Source organism: Impatiens glandulifera, chromosome 9 (assembly GCF_907164915.1).
Source record: "Impatiens glandulifera chromosome 9, dImpGla2.1, whole genome shotgun sequence".
Taxonomy (NCBI): domain Eukaryota; kingdom Viridiplantae; phylum Streptophyta; class Magnoliopsida; order Ericales; family Balsaminaceae; genus Impatiens; species Impatiens glandulifera.
The window spans coordinates 27240901-27266550 of record NC_061870.1 but is presented as its reverse complement, the minus strand read 5'-3'; the positions used below and the strand labels follow the sequence as shown (position 1 = coordinate 27266550).

At 27.4% G+C, this 25650-nt stretch overlaps 2 protein-coding genes across 2 annotated transcripts; both read right to left on the bottom strand.

Annotated features, from left to right (window-relative positions):
* Positions 1-8437: 8437 nt before the first annotated feature.
* Positions 8438-10527, bottom strand: LOC124913672 (trans-cinnamate:CoA ligase, peroxisomal-like). Its single transcript, XM_047454083.1, has 2 exons — positions 10192-10527; positions 8438-10114 (listed from the first exon to the last, which is right to left on the bottom strand). The coding sequence occupies exons 1-2, from the start codon at positions 10387-10389 to the stop codon at positions 8564-8566; spliced, it is 1749 nt and encodes a 582-aa protein (XP_047310039.1). The 5' UTR covers positions 10390-10527; the 3' UTR covers positions 8438-8563.
* Positions 10528-21345: 10818 nt separating this feature from the next.
* Positions 21346-23567, bottom strand: LOC124916116 (phytoene synthase 2, chloroplastic-like). The gene is made up of 6 exons (XM_047456851.1): positions 23176-23567; positions 23014-23064; positions 22211-22373; positions 21892-22127; positions 21613-21805; positions 21346-21513 (listed from the first exon to the last, which is right to left on the bottom strand). The coding sequence occupies exons 1-6, from the start codon at positions 23565-23567 to the stop codon at positions 21346-21348; spliced, it is 1203 nt and encodes a 400-aa protein (XP_047312807.1).
* Between the last annotated feature and the right edge of the window lie 2083 nt (positions 23568-25650).

The following is a 25650-nucleotide window of genomic DNA, read 5'->3' as shown; positions in this document are numbered from 1 at the left end:
GGGTAAGAATAAAAATACAGCAGTCGGTAGATTGCAAGCGGGACAGAAGATGACTCTTAAGTTCAACCCGATAGATGGTAAGCCAATGTGCGAGAATAGGACATCGTGGTCGATGCATATTGGGAGTGTCATTCGAGACTCCAATATACTACCTCACAGGACCTTGCGTTGGTCGGACCTGAGCTCCACATAACTAGATAACATATAGATGACTATCACAGTAAGTTATTAGTTTTGATCTTTCACTTGTTTTAAAAAAGATGTATTGAAAACTCATATCAGCTCTACTAACATCCCAAACTAATGAGAGACCCTTGGACAAGGGCCCATTTTCTTAGGTCCAAATTTTATATTATTATTAATTATAGGAAAATTATCCAGGTGACCTCTAATTATTTCGATCATTTACTTTGATCCCTCAACTTAATCTTTAAAACAAATTCCCTTCAACTTTTAGAAAGTCACTTAATCTTTAAAACAAATCCCCTTCAACTTTTAGAAAGTCACTGATGTTTCTTCTATCAACTTCTTGAGTTAAACATAGCGGTTTAAGCTTAAAATATTTTATATATATATATATTACCTTTAATCTTATTTTTTATATTTTTATATATAACTATTAAATCGCTTATATATATATATAATATTATATATATATATATATATAATATTATATATATATATATATCTTTTATCATTAATTTTTATATTTATATAGTGGCAAATTACATGGGTGATTTATATAAGGATAATAAATCCTTAAATAATATATATATATATATTATATAAAAAATTTAATAATTAATGATAAAAATATAATTTCAGCAATTTAATAATTATATATATAAATAATTAAAAATAAGATTAAAGATAATATATAAAAAAAAATATTTTAAGCTTAAGCCGTTATGTTTAATCAAAAAGTTGACGGAAGGGCCATAAATGACCTTTATAAAAGTTGAAGGGGCGATTTGTTTCAAAAATTAATTTGAGGGCCAAAAGTGAGCGATTTAAGTAATTAAAGTGTCGCCTAGATAATTTGCCCTTAATTATATATTATAACTTATTTATTTTTTCTTTCTAATAATTTCGTTATTTTTTAACCTTAGTCAAAATTTTCTAACATAAATTCTAATATTGCGCAATCATTTTCTATATATATTCCAAGTTTTTAATCTAATAATTTTCTAATCTTAAATATTTGTTATTGCTATCATCATTTTCTATGCTAATATTGTACGTATCTACATTTTTAGTATAATTTAACTTCTCTCTTCTATTAATCTTCAAATTTACAAAGATCATAAAAATCATCATTTTAAAGTAATGATGTTATTGACGCACTTATTTATTTAATTTTTTCTTATTTTTATGTGTTTATCTTCTTAATCTTTTATCACTTTAAAATATCTATCATTATATTTTTCTTATTATAAAGACACTAGATTATATATCAGCTTTAAAAATTACGAAAAACATATCACCTGACCCTATCATTTAGTTAAATAATCTTACTTAATTTATTAATTTATTATTAACTTTAGAATTTATAAATTAGTTTAAATATTTTAGGTTTAAATGACGAAGAATAATATAAATGATATAAATCGAATAAAGTTTCAAAAATATGAGTCGGTGTTTGTAAAAGAAATATTAAGAAATGATACGAGATAATAACTGAAACATTAATGAGTTCAATTTTTAAACTGTTGAATGCAAAAAAAAAAAGTTAAAATTCTCTACTTTTGAGTAAAGATGAAAATAAGAAAATAATAATGTAAGAGTAGAAGACGAAGTATTAGAACAATTTATTAGTGATCTTAAAGAATTGAAGAAAATGATTGTTGTTATATTAAATTTGAATATATATTTTATTAATTATAAATTTTATAATTATTAATTCTAAAATAAATTAAATTAAAAAAATTAAGAAGCCAAACAATTTAAATTTGTGTATTATCCCATTCCGGCACTTCGCATTAGCCTTAGCTTTTTAATTTCAATTACATTGAACCAGGTTAGGTAGTCAATCCCTCTTTTGTTAAAAAATAGTAAACTATTTAGTTAAATGTATTCTAATTTTAAATATAAAATATTGTAACTTAATGGTTTAATATTTGGTTATGTGTTTAAATCTCACTAAAAATAATTTTTTTTATCCATTTTTTAAATTATACTTAGGACAACAAAAATATATGAAACCGACTCTGCATTAGAGCATTGAATTGACATATATATATATATATATATATATATATATATATATATATATATATATATATATATATATATATATATATATATATATATCATGTTCAATACTTGCATAATTATATCAAATTTTAAGTTTCAAGAGTTGATTAATTTATAAACTCATAAATATGATAGGATATTTTACAGACGAGACAGTTCAAATTTCTGAACTTTTCCGGTTGCACTTTTGGGTAGCTCCTCTATGAACACCACCTTCTTTGGTATCATGTATCCGGTCAAATTGTTTCTGCGATGGCCCTAACCTTTTTAACACATTTTATCTTGGTTTAATTATTGATTTATTTGACCTATTAACACGTATTTTTATTAATTTAACATATTTTTAATCCATTTAATAAATATTTTAAAAAATGTACCTGTTTAAACATCTATGACCGGTTTAATATATTTTACACATTTTTAAGGCAATGTAAGTTTTTTTTTTTATTTAATGACATCTGACTTTCTTATCATTATTTTAACCCAAAATTAATTATATAGACCACGTTTGTTTTGTTTTTTTTTTTTTTTTTTTTTTTTTTACCATCATTCGTAGGGAGCTAGATAACGAAGCAAGCAGAGTAGAGGAGTCAGACCAAATTTTTAATATAAAAGTCAGATTTTATCTCAAAATTCAACCATCACATCATTAATTTAATCAATTTATTTATCTTTTAAAATATCAAAATTATTCCTTATTTTTTTAATATAAATTAATTATTATATAAAACTCTAGAGAAATAAAGAATAATTGGTCAAAAATAAATAAAATCAGTTTTTTCCTGCTTTTAATCAAATAAGAATTTTTTAGAAGAAAAAAAAATCTAACAAAATTCAAAAAATCACTTCCTCCAAACACAAAGAGAATAAAAGGAGTTAGGATTTTCTGTTGTCAAAATTCCTTGTTCCCCTTATTCCCTCTGACAGGGAAGGAGTAAAAGTGGGAAAAAAAAAATTGTTGTAAAAAGACTGTTTTATCCCTCCTTATGAGAGGAAACAAGGGGAACATGAGATATTTGGTAAAAGAAATCCTGGAATAAAAGAGGGTGAGATATTAATTAAAATAATTTAATTTGATAATTTTGTAACCTAACCTAATTCGAATTAAATTCAACCCAAATTTATCCTAATTCGAATTAAATTAACTTATCTAAATTTATATTTTGAGTTTAGAGTATGTAGGATTAGAGTTTGGATAACTCAATATATGTTCACAACTAAATGTTGGTTAAATGACTCATTCACAAATGAAGAATCCAAGGAACCACCAACTACCAACCAACTAGACCATTTGTCTCAATATTCTTGTTAGATTTAAATGGAAAACCAAATGTCAATAGTTGTTGGCTGCTCACTAAATGTATACCATTCTTTTATTTAAAGTTGACATGGGCCGTAGGGCATGTGACGCGTGCTACATTTAGTTAAATGTTGTATTCTGGTTATAAGGCTAATTTTGTTTTTATTTTAAACAGAAAAACTAGAACTATGAAGAAAACAAATTTCAATGTCATTGTCCTTTCTGATTATTAGAAATGGCCGTCCTTGTTTTAGATGGATAGCAAATTGCTTTGATTAATGAAAACAAAAATGAGGCCGTCAAGAATGAGAACATCATAGGGTTGTTATCAAATCTCTATTTTATGGTAAGAACCAACATTTATTGTATAAATTAAATTGTTATTTTTAATTCATATTTATTCTACCATTAGATTGATACATTGTGGTTTCTTGTTTTTGAAAATTTGGTTTATTGGGTGTTAATATTTAATGAAAATAAAATATAATTAACTAATAAATTTAATGATTTAATTAATAAAAAAAGATTAAAGTGTAGACACTCATTTTTACCCCATTTTTTTTAATAGTTTATAAACAATTATTTTTGAAATAATTAAATTTTTAAGAAAAAATGATTTTAAATTTTAATAAAATTAATGTAATAATTTATCTAAATTATAAAAATACAAATGTTTTGTCCTACTTATATATTTAAGGCATTTATCATGTAATATCACCTTAAGTAACAAAATATTTTTTTTAAAAGAAAATGTTTTTTTTATAATGAGATTTTATTTGTTTTGTTTAATAATTTTTTCTTAATTAAATGAATTGTTATGTAAAACAATTTTAATTAATTAAATCACCTTAAACATAAACATATGATAAAACAAAAATAATGAAATTTCAACATAAAAATATTTTTATATTCATATTAAGGAATTTTAGTTTGTTTTTAATGTTAATTAGATTTATTTCCTTTAGATTAGAAATGAATATGTTTATTTTCTTTTAAAAATAATAATCATATTAAGATTTTCTTTTTTATCATATTTTTTTTTATTTAGCGTAAGCAAACGGGAGAAACTGTGTGGACCTCAATAATTTTACAATAATAGTTCAAGATTTTATCCAACCAGCTTTCAATAGTGATTCTAAGTTTTCAAACTCATTTTTTTTTTAAATCGATAAAAAATAGTAATTAATTATTTAAACATAATTTAAAATTGTCTATTTAAATTTTAAGAAAATGGCAAAGATTCTAATAAGACATCTAATTATTCCATTTTCTTAATTTTGGTTTAGAAAAAAAGTCCACAAGCCTGACTACAAAGTAAAGCAATATTAGCCCATTTGTCAGCCTCCAAAATTTTTAAATTTCTGAAGAAAATATGTTAAGGGGTGGGTATAACTTGTTAAGTAAAAAAAAATTCAAAAAATATTTTTATATATTTTTTCACTTATTTATTTATATATATTTTTGAAGTAATAATAGGGAAATTAATCAAATAATAAAATATATAAATATATAAATTTATATATTTTAAAATATATATAATATTTTTTAGAGTAATAAAAAAGATAATAAATAAATTAAATAAAATATTGTTAAAACAATTTGTTAAGATTATGATTTGAAAAAAAAAATGAAAATGAAAAAAAATTGATTTCATTTATTTTAGTTTACCATTTTTGTTATAATTAATTATTTATTCAGAGATAGATTGTACTCTAACACAATATATTAAAATTGTTAGATATTTTGTATTTAAGAATTTTGTAATTGTTAGATATTTTGCAATATCTCAATTTTTTTTATTTAATATCATTATTTTTAACTTTGCGGGTACAATTTTGTTTTCTTTCCCTCATGTGGTCACTACAATTAAACTGAAACGTCCTTATATTTCAATCAGTTGTATCAATGTGATTGATCAACAATTTATTAAATATATCAATTGAATTTGAATCAACAATTTGATTTTCAGTTTTCTGACTATAGAATCGTTAAATCAATTGACTGACATATAAATTATAACTAAAATTTAAAAATTGTATAGTTAATTGTAAAAAGTATATTTTTCTTTTCCCTATCGATTTATATCTCGTTTATTATGTTTTCAAAACAATAGGTATACTACTTGTATTTAGCAATGATTTTTGGTGAACAAATAAAATTGATAAATTTTTATTTTAATCTATATTATAAACCACCTTTATTTTGAAGAATTTTACGTTCCTTAGTAAATATATGTGTTATATATATACTTTTACAAATATCAAACCATAAAAAATACATAAATGCAACATTTCAATTTTCACCTCGCTCAAACCATTGAAAAGATAAATCGTCGTGCATCTACTTTCACTTCAGAGCACTTGCAAAACTATAACAATCACCACATTTATGTAGATTATGTCATCAAGGAAGTCATAAGACATACATCAATTGTTGCTCGAACAATTCAAAAGATAAATTGTCCTACCTCTATTTATGTTCAAAAACCCTTAAAAGATAAAATAAAAAAATTTATAACACTAAATGGATTTGAGGAACATACTACTTCAGCAAGAGAAGTATTCAACAACTTTCATACTCTTTGTTCAAAAATGTTGACCTATGCAAAAATCAAAATTAACAATTCTTTATTGAATCGATTTAATCTTACTTGTATTTGTCACAAATCAAGGGTTATAAGAAATAGATTAAGTTGATTGATTCAATTTATACTCACCTTGTTAGTTTCAGTATATTTCTAGGTACAATCATAGTATTCAGTTTATTTTATTTGTTAATGTCAGATATCTTTCATATAGTTAAACACTCAACTTATTTATTATTTATTTTTATATTTGTAATAATAATATATATATATATATGATGTCATATATATATATTTTTATAATAATTATTTTAATATTTTTTTTAATAATAATTAATAATATGTAACTAATTATATAATGAGGAGTGATAGAGTGAGGGATTTTAGTAAGGGAATTTGGTGAGGGAATGACGTGGCATCACCCTTCATTGGTTGGAAAATGTAAAAGTGAGAGGAAAGAGAGAAAATAGAGAAATTATTTGATTTTTTCAGCGAATAAAATTATGCCACATCATTCCCTCACCAAATTCCCTCACCAAATTCCCTCACCTAATCATTTCTCTTATATAATTATATATTTATAAGCCTAATATTTTTATTTTTATTAAAAATAATATAAATAATTTATTATTTTATTAGTTAAAATTAATATAATAAATTATTATGAAACGCAAGTAATCTCATATTATAAACTATACATATCAAACTAAGTAAAATTGATTAATGGGATGAAACTTCTCACAATTTTGCTCAGCAGAATAGCCTATATTCTAGAGATTTTTTTAATTGTTCTAAAATAAAAAGAATGAAATTTTTTAACAAGAAATTCTGTTTTTTAACATATGTAACAACTTATACTGACTGACTTTGATTAGTAATGAAAGGAAAGATTTTACCCGTGAAAAGAAAGTTATTTTTTCCAAGCGTGATCGGGCTCCGATTTGGTTGAGACCGGCGTAATTGCGAAGCAGGAACACATGTCCATCGAGGGAGCAATAGGAGCCGTTTGGAGCGACGGGCCTAAATTTCTAACCGCAAAAATTCAGTATTAGCAAGTTGGAATATTCTTGGTGATCGTAATTGGTACGTTCATAGAAGTTCGAACTTTTACCGCTTTTGTTGGCGAGTGAAAAACTGTAATGCTTTAATTACAACATTAATAGATTTGAGGAAGAAAATTGTAATTGTCTTATTTCTTTTTTTTTTTAATTTGAAGAAAATTTTTATAGTGTGAATTTTTTAATGTAATTTTTTATGGTGGTTAGTTATATTTTTTAGAATATTTTAAGCGGGCATAAAAAGAATTCATAACTTTTATAAAAAGAATGAAGACTGTACAAATGCATGAGTCATGCCCAGAAAAATGAAATGGAGACAAGCTAGGCCAATGCCACCATTTTGGAAAAAAGCTTTTTAAATAAATTCTTTAAAATAAGTTTTTAATTAGTTGAATTAATATAATATATTTTTTATAATTATATTTTAAATTTTATATATTTAAAAAAAGATATTTTGATATTTAAGTTAATGAATTGAAATTGAATTAATGAAAAAAATAATATAATATATATAAATTTTGAATAAATAAAAAAAATCAAACTACTTCTATTCTATTCTATTCTAGCTTTCCAATAATATGGGACTTTCCTTTTTTAAACTAGTCACTAATTATTGTAATTTTTATTTACTATTTTTTTTAAAATCCTAATTATGCTATATTATTAAACTATGCTATATTATTAAACTCATTAAGAAGTTGTTAGGTAGTATAAAAAATTAAACTAAATTATTAAACTCCAACAGTTGACCTTTATCTTTTTAAGAAATACTCTTTTAATAAGGATAATATGAATTTGGGGCTTATACAAATTTAAATTTTGGGATCCTTAAAATATTTTTTTTTAAAATTTTAATAATATAAAATAAAATATAAATAATTAATATATTATAATACATAGATTAAAAAAAGATAAAAAAAAGTTATTTTTATAATATATATTTAATATTAAAAAAGAAAAAAATAATAATATTAATAATATAATATTATTAAATATTAAAAAATAAAGACCTATAAAAATTTTATGCAACTGCATTGCCTGTTTTATGCAACTGAATTAGTTGTTTATAAATGAAAGTTGTGAGTTAGAATATATAAAAATTTTATTTTCTTTTTCTGTGACTTGTTTCAGAAAAAAACAAGATATAATTCAACACACTTCATATAAGCTAAAATATCTGGGAAATTCCAGCTAGCCTAACAAACCCAAAATACAGTATTAGCCATATATTATTCTTAGCTAAATTTCAATTACATTGAACTGACATATGACTACAGACTATATTTCATGTTCAATACTTGCATAATTATATCAAATTTAAAGTATCAAGTTGATTAACTTATAAACTCATAAATATTAGATAACATTTTAAAGACGAGACAGTGCAAGAATCTGATCGTGATGCCCTTGTTCTTCTTTTCTGGCTGCCGGATACTCCTTCTTCTTATTCTTCTTCTGTTGCTGCTGCTGCTTCTGCGGCTGCTGATGGTGGTCGGAGATTTTGAACTTCTCTGCCATAGCTCTGAGTTCAAATTTCTGAATTTTTCCGGTTGCAGTCTTGGGTAGCTCCTCCATGAACACCACCTTCTTTGGCATCATGAATCCGGCCAAATTGTTCCGGCAGTAATCTAGTATCTCCGATTCCGATGCCCCTGAACCCTTCTTTACACTGACAAACGCGCAAGGGCTTTCTCCCCACTTCGGATGCGGCATTGCCACAACCGCAGCCTCTACAACATTAGGGTGCCCGTAAAGAACATTTTCCAATTCGATACTACAAATATTCTCTCCCCCCGAAATTATAACATCCTTGGACCTGTCCTTAATTTCTATATACCCGTCCTGATGAACAACACCAACATCCCCTGTCCAGAACCAACCACCCTTAAACGCCTTGGCAGTGGCAGCCGGATCTTTGAAGTAACCTTTCATAATACTACTCCCACGAAGAACAATCTCTCCCATCGTCTTCCCATCGCGCGGCACGCTTCTCATGGTAACCATATCCTTAACGTCCGCGTCCTCCAGAGTCAGGACCCCGACCCCCTGTCTTGCCTTCAATTTCGACCTTTCTTCCAACGCCAGTACATCCCACTGGTCACGCCACTCGCATACCAGGGCAGGCCCTGTGGCTTCTGTAAGCCCGTAGGCGTGAACTATCTTGAATCCTAGCCTCTCCATCTTCTCGAGGAGGGCAGCCGGAGGTGGGGCTCCACCGGTCAAGATTTGAACAGGAGATGTCAGTTTCCTTCGCTCTGCCTCGAGTAAGATGTTGAAAACAATAGGGGCGCAGCACATGTGGGTGACGCCGTGGAGGGCGATGCTATTGTACATTTCTTCCGCGGTGGTGTTGCGTATGCAGACATTAGTCCCGCCTCGAGCCGCGACGCCCCAAGTGAAAGTCCACCCGTTACAATGAAACATAGGGAGTGACCACATATGAACTGGCTCTGTCCCCATGTTCCATCCGAGGAGCATGCTCATCGTACTCAAGAAAGCTCCCCTGTGGCTATAAACAACCCCCTTCGGTGCCGAAGTGGTTCCGGATGTGTAGTTCAACGCGATTGGGTCCCATTCGTTAATGACCTCGGTCGCGACGAATTGGGGATTTCCTTTACGAATGAGTTGTTCATATTCCAACTCCCCGAAGCGGATGCCGGTTGGGGAATCGACATCGTCGATGACAACCACCAGAGGCATCGGAGATGACAATTCTTTTAGGAGTATCTTTAAAGCCTCATGGGCCAGAGGAACCATTTGACAATCGACGAGGAACAATTTAGCCTCGGAATGTTGGAGAATGGTGGCGATGTTCTTGGCATCGAGCCTGGTATTGATCGCGTTAAGAACCGCTCCGGCCATTGGGACTGCAAAGTGCATTTCATACATTGCAGGGACATTGGGCGCCAGGACCGACACCTATTCAAAAAAAACATTATAAGTTTAATAATACATTTGAAATAAAAAGGGGAAAAGGTTACAACTTGAGTACTTACGACGTCGTTGTTGACGATGTTGAGTGATCGGAAAGAGGAGGCAAGACGACGGCAGCGGTTATAGGTTTGGCTCCAGGTGAAACGGGTGGATTGGTAAATAATGGAAGGACGGTCGGCGTAAACGGCGGCGGCTCTCTTTATAAAGGTGAGGGGAGTGAGCTGAGTGTAGTTGGCGTCGCACTTACCCATGTTATCCATTCGAGCTGGCTGGCTGGCTGGCTGGGCTGGTGGAGAAATGAATGAAGAAAGAGAATCAAGAAACAGAGAGAGAGAGATATAGAGAGAGAAAAGTCTGGTTTGATTGAGTTTGAAGAAGAATGAAGAGTGATAACGAAGAAGATAGAGTATTTATAATGGAACAAATTCTTATATTTTCAGTATTTGAGGAGTAATGGGGAGGAATTTCACGTAGAAACTGCAACGATATTTGATGTTAATTTCTTTTTATTTTCAAACGTAAGCTTTTCTTAAATTATAAACAAATAGCCACTATTGACTTATTTAATAGGACCCTTTTTTACCTATTATATATTATTATTATTTCATAATTTGGAGGATAAAACGGTTATTTTTTATAAAAAAAAATTAAAAGGTATTGATATATATAAATAAATTAAAAAATAATAATTTAAAATATATTATATTTTAATATTTTGGTTAATAAATTAAATGATATAATAAATGTCTAAACCATAAACCATAATTTCATTGCTGTAATAATACAATAATAAAAAAAAACTTATTCATAACTTAAAAAAAAACTAACTATTAATCCAAACATGTTTATGTGTATAAAAACAGGATTTAAAATAATAATAATAATAATAATAATAGAGTAAGGATAGATGTAAAAACTTTTGTAATAATAGATAAATTTAAAATTTGTTGTTTAGCTCTAGCTTAAGTCTATTAATTAAGTTAACAATATCTGAATATGATGCTCCACTTTTAATTTCAGTCAAGTCAACGTTTTTGTTGGTAAATATTCTCTTATGCAGCCATTAGAATATTATTGAAATGTGGAATCATTTTCTTGTTAAGTTTAAATGTTATAAAATTCTCATTCCATAATTTCCAAGAACCACTACTAATATTAGATATTATATATTCATATCATATTTTAGATTTTCCAAACAAACATGAAATAAAGTCATATTCCTAGCTTCAATTAAAGACAATCTTAATTAAAATTAAATTGACATATTTTTTTATTTTTTAGGCACAAATTATTATTAATTTAGATATTGTATGTGTTTTTATTAAAGTTATTTTTAAATTAAATTAAATAACTAAGAATTAATCAACAAAATATTTAAAATACAAATATAAAATAAATAAGTTAAACTTATAAGTTGAATCAAACTTATCCTACTATTAAATTACCGTGGTTTAGTTTGTACTTTGTACTATGTCTACATCATACCTTAACCAAAAATGTCTCCTTAATTTACTATTTATTTTACCAGTAATAGGCAAATATGTGTAAATAATAATTAATTTGGCCAGAACTATTTATTGTATCTACTCCGTATTAAAAAAGTAGTTACATGGAAAACATAATAGTACTTTTGAATTTGACCATTCATTATATTTATATATATGAGAGGGACTACTAAACCGGTCTAGGGGTGGTCTATCCGCGTGGAGGGGAAAGAGATAATTTCAAAAGGACTTTCTTTCCATTTTTAAACTATTTTTTTTATTATACAAAACTCTTACTACTTGTATTATTATAGTAGATTATCTTTAAAAGAAGCAAATCATGTTGATTAAAAAACATTTTAGTTATAATTATGGTTAAGAACAACTTAATGTATATACACATAATGATTATGAGTTTTTCATGTTAACCTATTTCATAAAATAAAATAAGAGGGAAAAATCTCCAACCTTCCTGAAGTCTTGGGTTTAAGTCTGTCAGACGGCTAGTTCTGTGTTTGGTTAAGTGTGTTTACGAGTTACGTGTGTAATCCGTTGGGATTAGTCGCACTCCAAAGGAGAAACGGAATCAACGTTCTAAAAAATAAATAAAAATAAAATAATGTATATATAATTTGGAGTGTTACTTCTTGTACTTATTTATTTTAAGTTTGTTTGATATTGGATAATTTAAAAATAATCTAAATTTAAAATAAAATTGTTTTTTAGGAAGAATTAAGGGGTGAAATTTCACTTGAATTATTTGATTAATTCAACAAAACTAATTGAACTACACCAAAAAAAATCTTAATCTATTTAGATAGAAACTTAATTAATTCTAAATGTTTTGTTAGATTAACTCAAAACCATCCAAAACAAAATCCAAGTACTATTTATTTAGTTTAAATGATTTCATCCTTTACTAAAAACTAATTTAATAAAATATATTAATAAATTTAAATATAACTTATGTTAGATTAAATAAATTAATAATTAAAGCATTGTATTTCTAATAACTAGATTTTAAAACGTTTTATAATAATATGTTTTTAAACAAATGTATACAAATATCTGAATTATCCGACAAACTGAATTATATATATCTAAACAAACTGAACCGTGTATTCTAAATATTGAATTTAATGTAAGTGAATTAACAAACAACGCAGTAATCCTGTGCAAAAGAATTAATTATTTGATAATTAACTAACAAGTGTATTAGAATAATATATAAAACTATTTATTATTGTATGACTCCCCCCAAAAAAAAGGTAGTTACATGAAAACATACCTTACTTTTGAATTTGACCATTCATTTAAAATAAATAAATTGTTGCTTAATTTGTTCAGGTAGGAAATTGGCCTTTCATATTCCTGGAAGATGCAAAGACTTTGTCCTTCATTTTCCAAACTGAACAGGAAAGAAATATTAAGTTTTCTTGTTACAGAAGACCATCTAGAAAACATTTTTTTTTTCTCTATATATTATTATTATCAACCACTACTCACTTCATTAATATTAAAATAAAACCTTACTTTAATTAAATCTAAATAGAAAATTTCTCCATTATAATCATTTTAATGACGGTAAAGAAATTTTGTAACTAAACAAGAATGTCTTCATGACCCTTTACAATATTATTATGTAGAAATATGTTGATCCAATAAAAATAGTTAATGAGAAAATTTTCATAATAGAGCAAAGATTATTTTCCGTAATTATGTTAATATTCTATATTTAAAAATGGAAATATATATATAGAGTTAGGTTATAAATAATGGGTTAAATTTTTTTAAATTATTTTACTATAAAAAAATTCTACTTTAACCTAATAATTTTAGTGAAAATCAAATTCGAACGGATAATTTGTAACCTAATTACCTAAGTTATCCTAATAAGTTAAATTATCATAAATAACGAGCACAATTGATAAATTATTTCAACCAAAAATTTGCATTTTATTTTCTTAGTATTATACAACTTGAAATTTATCTACCATTATATAGATGACATTTTCTTAATTTCTATCTATATTATTATTTAATTTCATTTGATAAAATCTTTTTTTTTTAATTGAGATCGTTAATAATATATAAAATAATTACTTTTTCTTAAAATCACATAAGTTTAAATCAAATAAAAAATATACATAAATTAATGCATCTACATAGTAATGTTAGAAATTGGTAACAAATAGCATGTTTTTACATCCTATGTTTTTCTTACTTCCACTATAATTTTTGTAATACATATTTTTGTTATTTTTTTTTAATATTTTTTATATATTTTTTTTTTGAGAATGTTGAGTTTCATTTCTCATTCGGAATATGATTAATTCCCGCGTATTTAGCACATAGTCCGCAAACAACTTAATCAATTACGTGAAACAAATTGTTTTAAGGGAGAGAAATTAGGAAAGAATGATGTAAATCATGTAATATATATCATTAGTTAAAAAAAATATAAAAACATAAATATTTATTTTATTTTTTCAATTGTGTTTATCATTTTCTTTCACATTTTTCTTCCAAATTTTATTTTTCTTAATAGAAAACGAGGTTCAGAAAAAAAAAAAATTTAATTAATTAATATGTGAATTGTGGAAGGCAGTCTGCGACACATGGTCACATTCAAAGTTACAATTTAATGCTTTCTGATTTCTGACCATATCACACCGTCCCGTCTTTCTTAAAAAGGAAAACCAGTTTTTTATTTATTTATTTAAAAAAAAAATTAAACTGAGAATATATGGGCTAGTTTGATTCAGCGTCAATAAACTTATCCAGTTTATTCTCAGGTACATGTTTATATGATCTTAACTTATTTTAAGTTAATCGTTAAGTTTAACGTACATGTTTATATGATCTTAACTTATTTAATTGTTAAGTTTAACTATGTTTGATTCAGTTGATACGCCGAGCTTATTTATTTTTATATTTATAATATTATTTAATAATTAATATTATATATAATGATATATATATATATATATTTATTAATTTAATTTTAAATATTAATAGATTACTTAAATTAAAAAATAATATATATTTCAAAATAAATTATATTAATATATTAATTTTTATAAGTTTTTTTGATTAATATATAATTTTAAATATTAATAAATGACTTAAATTAAAAAATAATATATTCTAAAATAAATGATAAAAAAAATAATTTATTATTATTATATATATTTTTTATATTTCCACACTCTCCCTCTGATCTAATTTTTCAATTGTCCATTTATTTTCGAGTTCTCTCACCCTATTCGTATTATAATTTATTTTAATTGTAATTTGATACTTTTAGATAATTAAGGCTAGTTTAATTTATGTTAGTATATAATGTATTTATATTTTATATTTTACTTAATTATTTTATACATTAAGATACATATATTATAAATAATAAATTAAAATATATTTAAATGTATGTTTTTTTATTATAATAATTTTATATAAATATATAAAAATATTATAAATATATGGAATAGATGAGAGAATGAATAAAATAATTAGAGAGATTAAATTGATGAGAGAGAATGAATAAAAGGATTAAAAATGAATAAAATAGATGAGAGAGAATGAATAAAAAAATATTTAAAATTGATGAGACGGAAAAAAGCTGAAATTATAATCTTAAAAGTTGATATTATAATCTTAAACGTTGAGAAGGGAGGTAGAGAGAAATTTGAGTTTAAACGTAAAAGTGTGTGATTATAATTTTTTGCGTGAGCTTATTACGCAAAATTGCAAAGTTACTGTAGCAACTTATTACGCAAACGTCCAAACTCAACTTATAAACGCTAAATCAAACAAGCCCTCGAAAGGTGAGATAAAAAAATTCAACTCCAAACATATTTAAACGTTTAAAAAATAAGATTAGAGCAAATAATCTGTTTAACTAGATGAAGAGTTGGACCAATTAATTTAATAATTAAAAATGTTTAGTTTATTATTAATGGGTTGTTTAAATCTTATTTAATATAAACAATAAATTTAAATTAATATATATCTCTGCCACATGTATCCATGAGAGCATTTTATATTTGAAGTGAATGTGAACACTATTGAAGCCAGTATGAAATGTGAACACAATTATATTAGTGGTATTAAAGTAACAAATAATTTATAATTCAATAATATTAGCAAAAAGGAACAGGGCATGCAGTACTAGATATTGATAATTGAGGTCAATTGTTCACTTTAATATTTTAAAATAAAAGTGATGTAGAAAAAAGAATAGAGTTGAGTGATTAGTTGAAGATTCGTGGGAAAACATGTGACGTTTACGATGAAATAATTAGAAGAAGATGTTAATTAATATTGGTCAATCACTAATTAATTTAATGCAAGCAAGCAAGTTTTGTTTGTTGGTTCAAGGAAGGAATATCCAATTGGTAAAATTAATTTCAGTAACGTCCAACTGTAATGCCATGATTCAAAATAATATCTAAATATGTACTACAATCTATATTTATATTATGTGGTCCGCTTCACTGTGGGATCTTCAAATGTTGAAACACAAATCAGTATTGACCACAAATGTTTTTATGGTTGTGGAAAAGTACATTATTGATTTACTACAATTTATCATAGCAATGTTTTTAAACATAATGTTTTATAGTTTTGTTTTATTTTATTTTTATCAAAATTAATATAAATTGTATACGAAAAAAATACAATAATAATTCACCGTTAATAAAAACCTGTAAATTGTATCAAAATTTTGAAATAAAACAAGCCTAAGAAAGAATATATCATTTAGGTGAGAAAGGAAAAAAAACTCATGAAGCATAAATGTTGTCTCTCACAATTTTTTATTTCTACTCCATTTTATCTTAGCTATATTAATTCAGTTGATTGTCAAAAATCAGATTCGATAATAATTCGCTCAATTTTATTGAAACAATTTTGGTAAGTATAACCCCAGGAAAACTCTTTGGTTCCGTGGAAGTTCGAGATTCGAGAATTTTCACCTTGGTTTGCGTTTCAAAAATCTTATAAAAATAAAATATTATTTTAAAATTTTTAAATAATTCCTGACACCTTTTAAAATTAATTACAAATAATTAATTTGGATTCAAATTTAAATAATTTGGGGATTTGCAGTAATCAAATTATAATTTGATTTTTCAGAAACTTATTTTTTAAAATTAATTAAAAATGATTAATTATTTATTTGAAAACAGAGTTGGCAATTGATTTTTGAAAATCAATAATCTGGCATATGTGTACAAAAATATTTTAACTAGAAATTCTTTAAGTTCGTAGCTTGGTGATACTCAGGAAAGCATTTTCGTGCTTCATCCTTAATACCCCTTTTAAAAACGGTCTCTACTTATAAATTTGGATTTTGAAAATCGGTTGTATAACGTTCTATTTTAACCGATTATTCTTCTGGTCTTAGACATGCATAGGTTTGTGCGTATTTAAAAAATTATAACAACAATTACTTAAACATTGGTACATGTTGAAATACCGATAATGACTAGGGAGAAAAATATCTGAAGAACATTAGTTTAAAAGACATTAGAGTTTAAAAATAAATCCCAAACGAGTTTTTATTAAAATATTTTTTATGGAAATATCCTAAAAATATTTTGAAAATATTTTCCAAATTTTCGAGATTTTTATAAAATAGTTTGAGTTTCAAAATTACAAAAATAATTTTAGAATTTTAAAAGAAGAACCAAATAGGCCTTAGGACTGGTGTCCTAGGTCCTGTGTTCATTTTATCAGTCGGGGCTAAAAAGTTCTTAGTCCTAGTTGGAGACTCGATCTGGGTGTAGGATCCTCGATCGGGGTACAGAAGTCCCTCGGTCGGGGTGCTAAGGCCTTTCGGTCCTTGGCTAGAATTCTCGGTCGGGTGTCAAAATTCTCGGTCGGACACATCAGTCCTAGATGGAAGCCATCGGTCTTAGGTTCGGGAGCTCTTGGTTTGGTGTGAGACTTCTCGGTCTTAAGTCCGACTTCTCGGTCCTAGGTGGAAGTCATCGGTCATAGGTTTGGGAGTTCTCAGTCGGATGTGAAAATCCTCGACCGGACCTCTTGGTCCTGGCCAAAATTTATCGGACAAACCTCTCGGTTCTAACCGAGGATCCTCGGTCGGATCTCTTGGTCCTAGTTTGACCTGTCGGTCTTCAAGAACATCAAAATGATAGGTTTTGCAATTTTGATGGAGACTTAGATCCTTTGATCCAAGAACTTGGATAACTTTATAAAGTTCCTAGGAACATTAAAATCATCATTCCAAGGTATCATTCGACTTGTGTGTTGATCAATTTGTTCAAAACAGTTTATAGCCAAAACTCGAGTTTTTGGTTTTTAAAACTGTTTTGAAGTAAAATGAGTTTGACAATAGCTTCCTTATACTCCATATACTTGATTGATACCAAAACATTAACATTGATATTTCAATGGGACCAATTCAAAACCTCAAAATTTTCATTTATTTTGAATTTTTTTTATTTTGATCAAATATGATTGGATGGATCAAACATGATCCAAACAGTTTCCCAACATCAGTAGACATGTGTTGGGAAGTTTTTTAAGCTGTTGTTCTTGGGGATTAACCAAAGAACATAAAACCTGTTTTTTAACTTTTTAAAATTCAAATTTGAGTTTTTCTTTTTAAGACCGATTGATCGGTTCTGACTATAAAACTCATAAATGATCATATGATCGATTTCAATGATCAAATTCAAGAACCAGACAACATACAAGCTTATAAAAATGGAAATATAAAAATTTCAATTTAAACTGAAAGTATGAATTAAAAGATGATTTGAAAGCTTATCAAATGTAGGAGAACACTCCTTAGACCTTAAGAAAGCTTTGGGCATGCTCAGATCCGAACTTTAAGGCATGTGGTGAAAACTTCAAAAATCTAGAAGCATTGAGCTTGAATGGGGGTTTTCTTTCTTCGGATTGAAAGCTTGAGATTGAATCTCTTGGCTTCAGAATTGCTAAGGGAGACTATTATAGCCTCCCGAAGTCAGTTGAGAGAGTCAAGTGGATTAAATCAGTCCAAATTCATTTATGATATTTTGGATGTTCTTTCGGCCAGTTGCCGGAATAAGCACTGATGATGCCTATAGATGTAGGGGAAATGATCACCAAAATAGGGTGATCATTTCACCTTTTGAATTAGTCGAAAAGGTTGATTGTAGGCGGAGTTCCATCTTTGAAAAATCAAAGATGGGACCTGTTCTTATCCTCCGGCGATCACAAGGAATAAGGCAATCGAGGGATGAAACGACGTTGTTATGGGCGAGAACGCGGACACGGTGTGGTCTATTGGCGTTCCGTCAGCGTTTCGTTGTGATCTAGGCGTTCCGTCGCGTTTCAGTTAAGGGGCGTTAGCTGATTCACTGCTACGTGGGTGCGCGTTCCTTAAGCGAGCAATGCAAACGCTTCTGAGGCGTTGGATGAAAATCCAGTGCCTATCTAATGGTTGTGGTTTCGGCTATAACGATCCTTCTAGATTCGACTACACCCGATTACATATTTATTTTTTTATTTAAAACCTTAAGAGTTTATTTTAAATTGATTTTCTTTTAATCTTTTGACTTTAATTTTAATATTTTTAAAACACACAAAATATTAAAATAATTATGAAAAATAATTTCTAATTTTTTATATTTTATATTTTTGGATTAAATAAATAATTTTGGGATGAAATGGGTACCACATATCATCCTAAATTATTTATTTTAATCTCTTGATTTTTCTAAAATTATTTTCAGATAGTATGAGTACAAAATTTATTCTAAATAATTTTATTTATTTTATTTGTCTATCATTCTTAATTAATTAGATTTTAATGATCACAATAATTAATCTAATTAATTATTTAATTGAGTTTTGTCTTTGGGGTTATTTTGATTTTATTTATTTGAAAATAAATCGAAATAATTATTTTAATTTTATTAATTTGGTACGTAGATTTTTAATGATTATAATAAGTGAGAAGTATATTTTGAATTTGTTAAAATGTTAAGTTCATTTGATGATTTTTTTATTTTTTTCAAATTGTTGCAATACAATGTGTGCTACAAAGTTTAGTTTTCTCTTAATTCAAGCTATTTTAAAACTTTTATTGATTTCTAAACATTTAAAAATATCTATTTTAACGATTTCACATTCTAGTAAGTATTCAACTTTGATGTTTCAAGTTTATAATAGTCAATTGATAGTCAGAAAGTATAATAATTACATATTGATGTGTATTATTTCCTCTATTTTTATTATTAATTTAAAAATCTCCATTTTAGTAATTGTGACATCAACAACTTCAATATTGTGTCATCTCTCTTACAATTTCTTCACTTGGTAGGCAAAATATCATAACAATATAATTTTTCTCCATACTCTTATTTATGATTATATCACATGTATATTGATTTGGTTTGAGTGAATATGTTTTTATTCTCTTCTAACTTACTTTATTTTTGCAACTTTTCTTCTAGGTTAGTTTGGTCATTGTTCGGAATCTTTGTGCAATGCTTACTGTAATAATTTGGTTCTTGTCCATGTTTTGATTTCTGAATTTGAGATTATTTATTCCTTTTCATCTCTAATTGTGTTGCTAAGGATATCCACCATTTTTTCCAACTGATCATCTTCTCGTTTGTAAGGATAAATTTGAATATTTGATTTATTCCAAATACTTTTGCAATCGAACAATAACGTATTTAGTTGTTTTATTTGAGTTTTTATATTGACTATACATATAATATTAGAGGTAAAAAAAAATTTGAAAAAAATATTTTTGATGACATTGCTTTATTAAAGATTATAGTATTCTCAAGTAAAATTTAGTTTTTAAGTTACAAAATGTATTATTTAATGTTCTCTTATTTTTTTTAATTATCTCGATATAATTATCGCAACTTAATAGGAAATGAGTCAAATGATCCCACTTTAATTTATAGTATTCTAATTAGTAAAATTAAAATTAAATTTATTCTCTTAAATAAAATTCTGTATACTTGAACTATCATAATTTATGTACTATAAAAAAAAATTAATGTCTTAATCTGCAATAAAAAAAAAAGAAAAATAATTGAATCATTATTTAAAACTATTATAAATGTCATATTTCTTATTATCATGTGTTTACTATAGTCTCTAATACAACATATTTACCCGTTTCTTAAATCTTATAATTTTATTCAATTTTTCCTTAAGAATCATTTTTTTTTACATAATCCAATCCTTTTTATTTAATAATTTTTAAGTGTATTTGCTTGACTATTTTACATTATCAATCTAGTTAAAAAAATTAATTGCTATTAAATGAGAGGATTAGTTAATATAACTAAATATTCTCTTGGTTTGCTTTATATTTGAAAAATATATAATATATTAGTCATAATCTTGGTTCTTAAAATTAAACTATACTAATCAAATAATTTATTTCTCCTGCAAAAAACCAAAGTTTTTTGTTTTTGTTGAAGAAGATAATATTATCCTTCAATTTAAATCGTTTTTAATGATAATACAATTGAAACCTTTGATCTTTTAAGAAAAAGTAAGAAAACATAAATAAAGGAGTAATGGTTTTGCTGGAGTTAATCATATATGATCATAAAGTTGAAACAAAATCTTTCTAAATAGTCCACATAAATAGTCGAATCCATTACCTTTAAAACACGAGTTCTTCTTCACATAAAAGCCAATCGAAAATCTATAATGCTTGTATCGAACAACTTACCATATAGTCGAGGAACATTATGCTTGGACGTTGTTAACGAAGGGAACGAGAGTTTTGGCATATGCAAACGGTAATGTAATTATCTTCTTATGTTTGTTAACATAAGCTCTCTTTGTGAAGTTGTTGTAGTCATTTTGTTCGATCTCGTCAAGTATTTGCCTATACAGAACCAATGCAGCCGACACCTGCATCCATACAATCATTTTAACAACGTTTCTAGAGTCATGGGTTCGAGTCTTCACTACCAAAAAAATAATAAGCTAGCCATATATAGATGCACTTACTGGCCATCTACTAGCCGAGCTGAGTTCTGCAACTCCTTTCTCAGCTTCATCGAAGTACATTTTAGCCCTCTTTATTTGATTCCTCATGAAATCCCTCCATTTATCGGTTACCTTTCCAGCAAATATGTCCTCGTCCGATAGCCCAGCCAAAGCCAACTCGTCCTGAGGTAGATATACTCTACCCCTTCTAGCACTGATTATGTTTAAACGACTATCATTTGTATCATATTGTATTAGACATTTTTAAAAGTTATATATGATCAAATCTTAATTGCTTACTCTTCTCCAACGTCCCTAAGGATGTTGGTCAACTGATTTGCGATTCCCAGAGCTAGGGATGCGATGTAAACACTCTCGGTCGTGGCTTTAGATTTTGGAGAAATGCCCATAACAGGGACACTCATGAGGGACACAGTCCCGGCCACATAGTAACAATACAGGTACAATTCGTCAAAGTTTTTGTATCTCGATTTTCTAAGGTCCATTCTCATTCCTTCTATCATATCTTTGAAGGGCTGCATGCAGATCCAATATCTACATTTGTTAGTTCATACTTCATTAATGTCAAATATAAGTGAAGTAACACATTGATTTTGACCTGAATATCGACAGGGAACTTGGAAACAGTGTCTGCTAATACAGCATCAAGCATGTCAAATGGACGCCCACGAAAAATGTCATCCAGTCTCGATTCCCATTTGTCCAACGCCGTTGGTGTTATGTGCGGTGCATTTGGCCCGTCAACAAGCTCGTCTGTTCTCCTACACCAAACTATATCATAAAGAGACATTTGTTAGAAATAAAAGCTAACACAATTGGACCTTTTTAGTTTTGGATATTTTATTTGATCTTTAAAGTGTACTCGAAAATCTCTTAAAACTCTCGTTGACATTAACAAACCAATTTGATAATGCCTAATATTATATGAAATGTCGTTGAGAACTCAAACACATGAAGTTGAAGACATGAGTTATTATGCCTTACTACTAATTTACGATTTTCCACATAAAAGCAAAAGTTAAAAATGATTTTATTTTATTTAACAAATGTTATAATAATCCAGTAAGAGTGATTCTTAAGAGAACAAATATCACGAGTTTAATTTTCACTTAAAACGACTTAAGTTGAAATATATGTCATAACATGTGTGGTAATGCTAGTCTCTTTTATTAAAAAAAATAAAAATAAAAAATAAAATGCGATAATACTTAATGTAAAGTGTAACTAAAGTTCCTTTCTTACCAATTAGTTGATTCTTATTTAAGAAAAAAAAGTTTGTAAATCATATTTTTGTCTTTTTGACAATGTGATAAAAATAGATTTGATCATTTAATCAATCTAAACAATACAGCACCCAAAAAGACAAATCCAAAGTTTTATTGATGAAAGAAAAAAAGTCACCATAAATTGCCCAAATCGCCCTTCGCCTCTCCAAAGTCATCAGCAATGTACCTGAAAAACCCAAAACCCAAAAAAAAAAATAAAAAAAATGGTATCTTGAAGTAAAGAAATAAATTAGTAGAGAATAAGAATGTCAAACCCATGTAAAATGTCTTAGCATACTCTTCACAAACTTCACCACAACGATCATAAGCTTCATTCATCAACAAGCTTAAGGTCCCTGGCAAAACAACATCAGGTTTGATGATCACTTCTTCATGACCATCTTCTTGCACCCTTTTCAATAAACCAGCTTGCTTCAAAACCACATCATAAACCTTCTGCTGAGAGGAGATTCCAATTTCAGGCTCTAAAACAGCCGCAGCTATATAAGAAGGCCTGAAATCTGCACCAGAGGATCGAGAGGAGGAAGAAACAAAGTAGTTCCAGCCCATCTTGTTCTTGTCATTCCTTGTTCCTAATGAACCTTGAGGAATGGTTTTCAGAAATCTTTTTCCTTGTCTGATTGATTCAGGATGAGCTGGGGGCACCACCCTTAGAAGAAAAGCCGACATCTCCAGTTGAATGGAATGTTCTTGAAAGAAATCTACACCAACAACTTAATGCAAGTTAATTTTCAATCTGTTGAATTTAAAAACAAAAAATAATACCAGTGACAAACTAAGAGAAAGAGAGAAATTCACCTTCTTGCTTCCACTTTGAATGAAAAATTCAATCAACAGCTATCAATCTCCTAGATTACTAGATGTTCTCTAATTTAGTATTTTTTTTTACTAAGAAAGATAAAGTTGGTTGAAAATTTATACTTTTGATAGAAAGGTACAAATAAAAGATAAATTGATATGCTATTAAGAATAAATGGATATATAAGGCTTATCTCATTATAAAGTTATTTTTTATTCTTGTAGAATAGTTATCTACTTGAGGTTTAAAAAAAATTAAAGTTTGTAATTAGTTATCTAATTTATAAATTTAAAAATAATTATTTTGAATAATAAATTCAATATAATCAAAATTAAATTCAAATCATAATTAAATAATTAATTGAAATAATTATTTTATTATTATTATTAAGTGAGAGTATTTGAGCAGTTTGACAATTTTAATGGTTAAAATTAGAGCCGTCAATTTGGGATAGGCCCGTTGGGTTGACCCGCCCGTCAAACAATTTAGACGGGTTGAGTTGAAATATTAGCAATCCATTTGGAAATGGGCCTACATGAGCCGGCTCACTCGGGTCGCGGGCCTAGGCGGGTCGGGCTTGGGTTGGCAAAAAAAATCTAATCTGATTTATAGTCTTATAGGCATATGCCGCATATATAGCCCTAGTTTTTTTACTCCCAGACAACACTTTGCCCATCGGCCGCCGGCTACTTATTTATTCCTCCTTATTTTTCTTCGTTCTCGCCTTCAAGGGTTCGTGGATTCAAACCTGGTTCCAGATTGCAGCAATCAATACTCAATACTTCTTCCATTGGCCGGTTATTTATTTTTTCCACATTTCTTCTATTCGTTCTCGTTTTCAAGGGTTTGTGGATTCAAACTTGGTTCCAGTTCCAGAAACTTCACACTGAAAGTTTGAAACTTAATATTCTGTTAAATAACAGATTCATTTTCGAAATAGACTCCTCTCAAAATCAAGGTATTAATTAGGATGTTGATGAATTTGAAAGTGCTAAGCATTATGAAAGGTCATCTAAAAAGTGTAGGGAATATTATGATATTTGGATGTATTTTAAGAAAATGAAGGGCATTGATAATATAGAAAAAGCTGAGTGTAATGGATGAAAAAACAGTATAAATGTGGGGTAAACATTATGGGACTTCTACATTGTGGCGTCATGTTAAAACTTACAACAAATTGAAGTTTCACGACGTAGAACAAATGATTCTTGATCAAGATGAAAATATGAAGTCTAAGAAAATAGACCAAAAGATTTTACTTGAGCTACTGATTTGTGCAATCATTATGACTATTTGATCATGTTCTTGAGCTCTTATTTTTTAGAACTATTAATCATTTTTATTTATTTTTATTTGTAGTGAAACAACCCGCGGGCTGACCCATCTAACCCGCAACTCTTCTTGGGTTGGGTTGGATTGAGGATTTTCAGCCAGCCGGGATGGTGGATAGGCCCACCGTCGACCCATCAAACAATGAATTTTGATGGAGAGGTCTGTTTCGCCCTGAGTTGACCTGTCTGACCGCTTAGTTAAAATAATAGTTAAAACACGATTGCAAAATAACGTGAATTCAGTCGAGAAAATGTGACTTTAACCTAAATTAAATATTCAAGTTATTATGAAGAATCAAATTATTTGTATACTGCTTATAATTTTTTTAATATTTATGTATAAAATAATAAAATTAAAACTGTATTTTTATAACTAGATCGAATAAATTATTACAAATTTATTTAAACATTTATATTATTTAAAATTAATTTATTTAATCTCTTACAGTTTAAATTATTAAATATATTAACTTTTTTTTCTCACTTATATCACATCTCTTCTCTATCATATTTCCTCCACTTGATCATTAAAATTCAACTTATCTTTTATTAAATAAAATTTATAAAATATTATATTTTTCAATTTATAATAGGAATAAAATCTTAGAAAAAATATTTAACT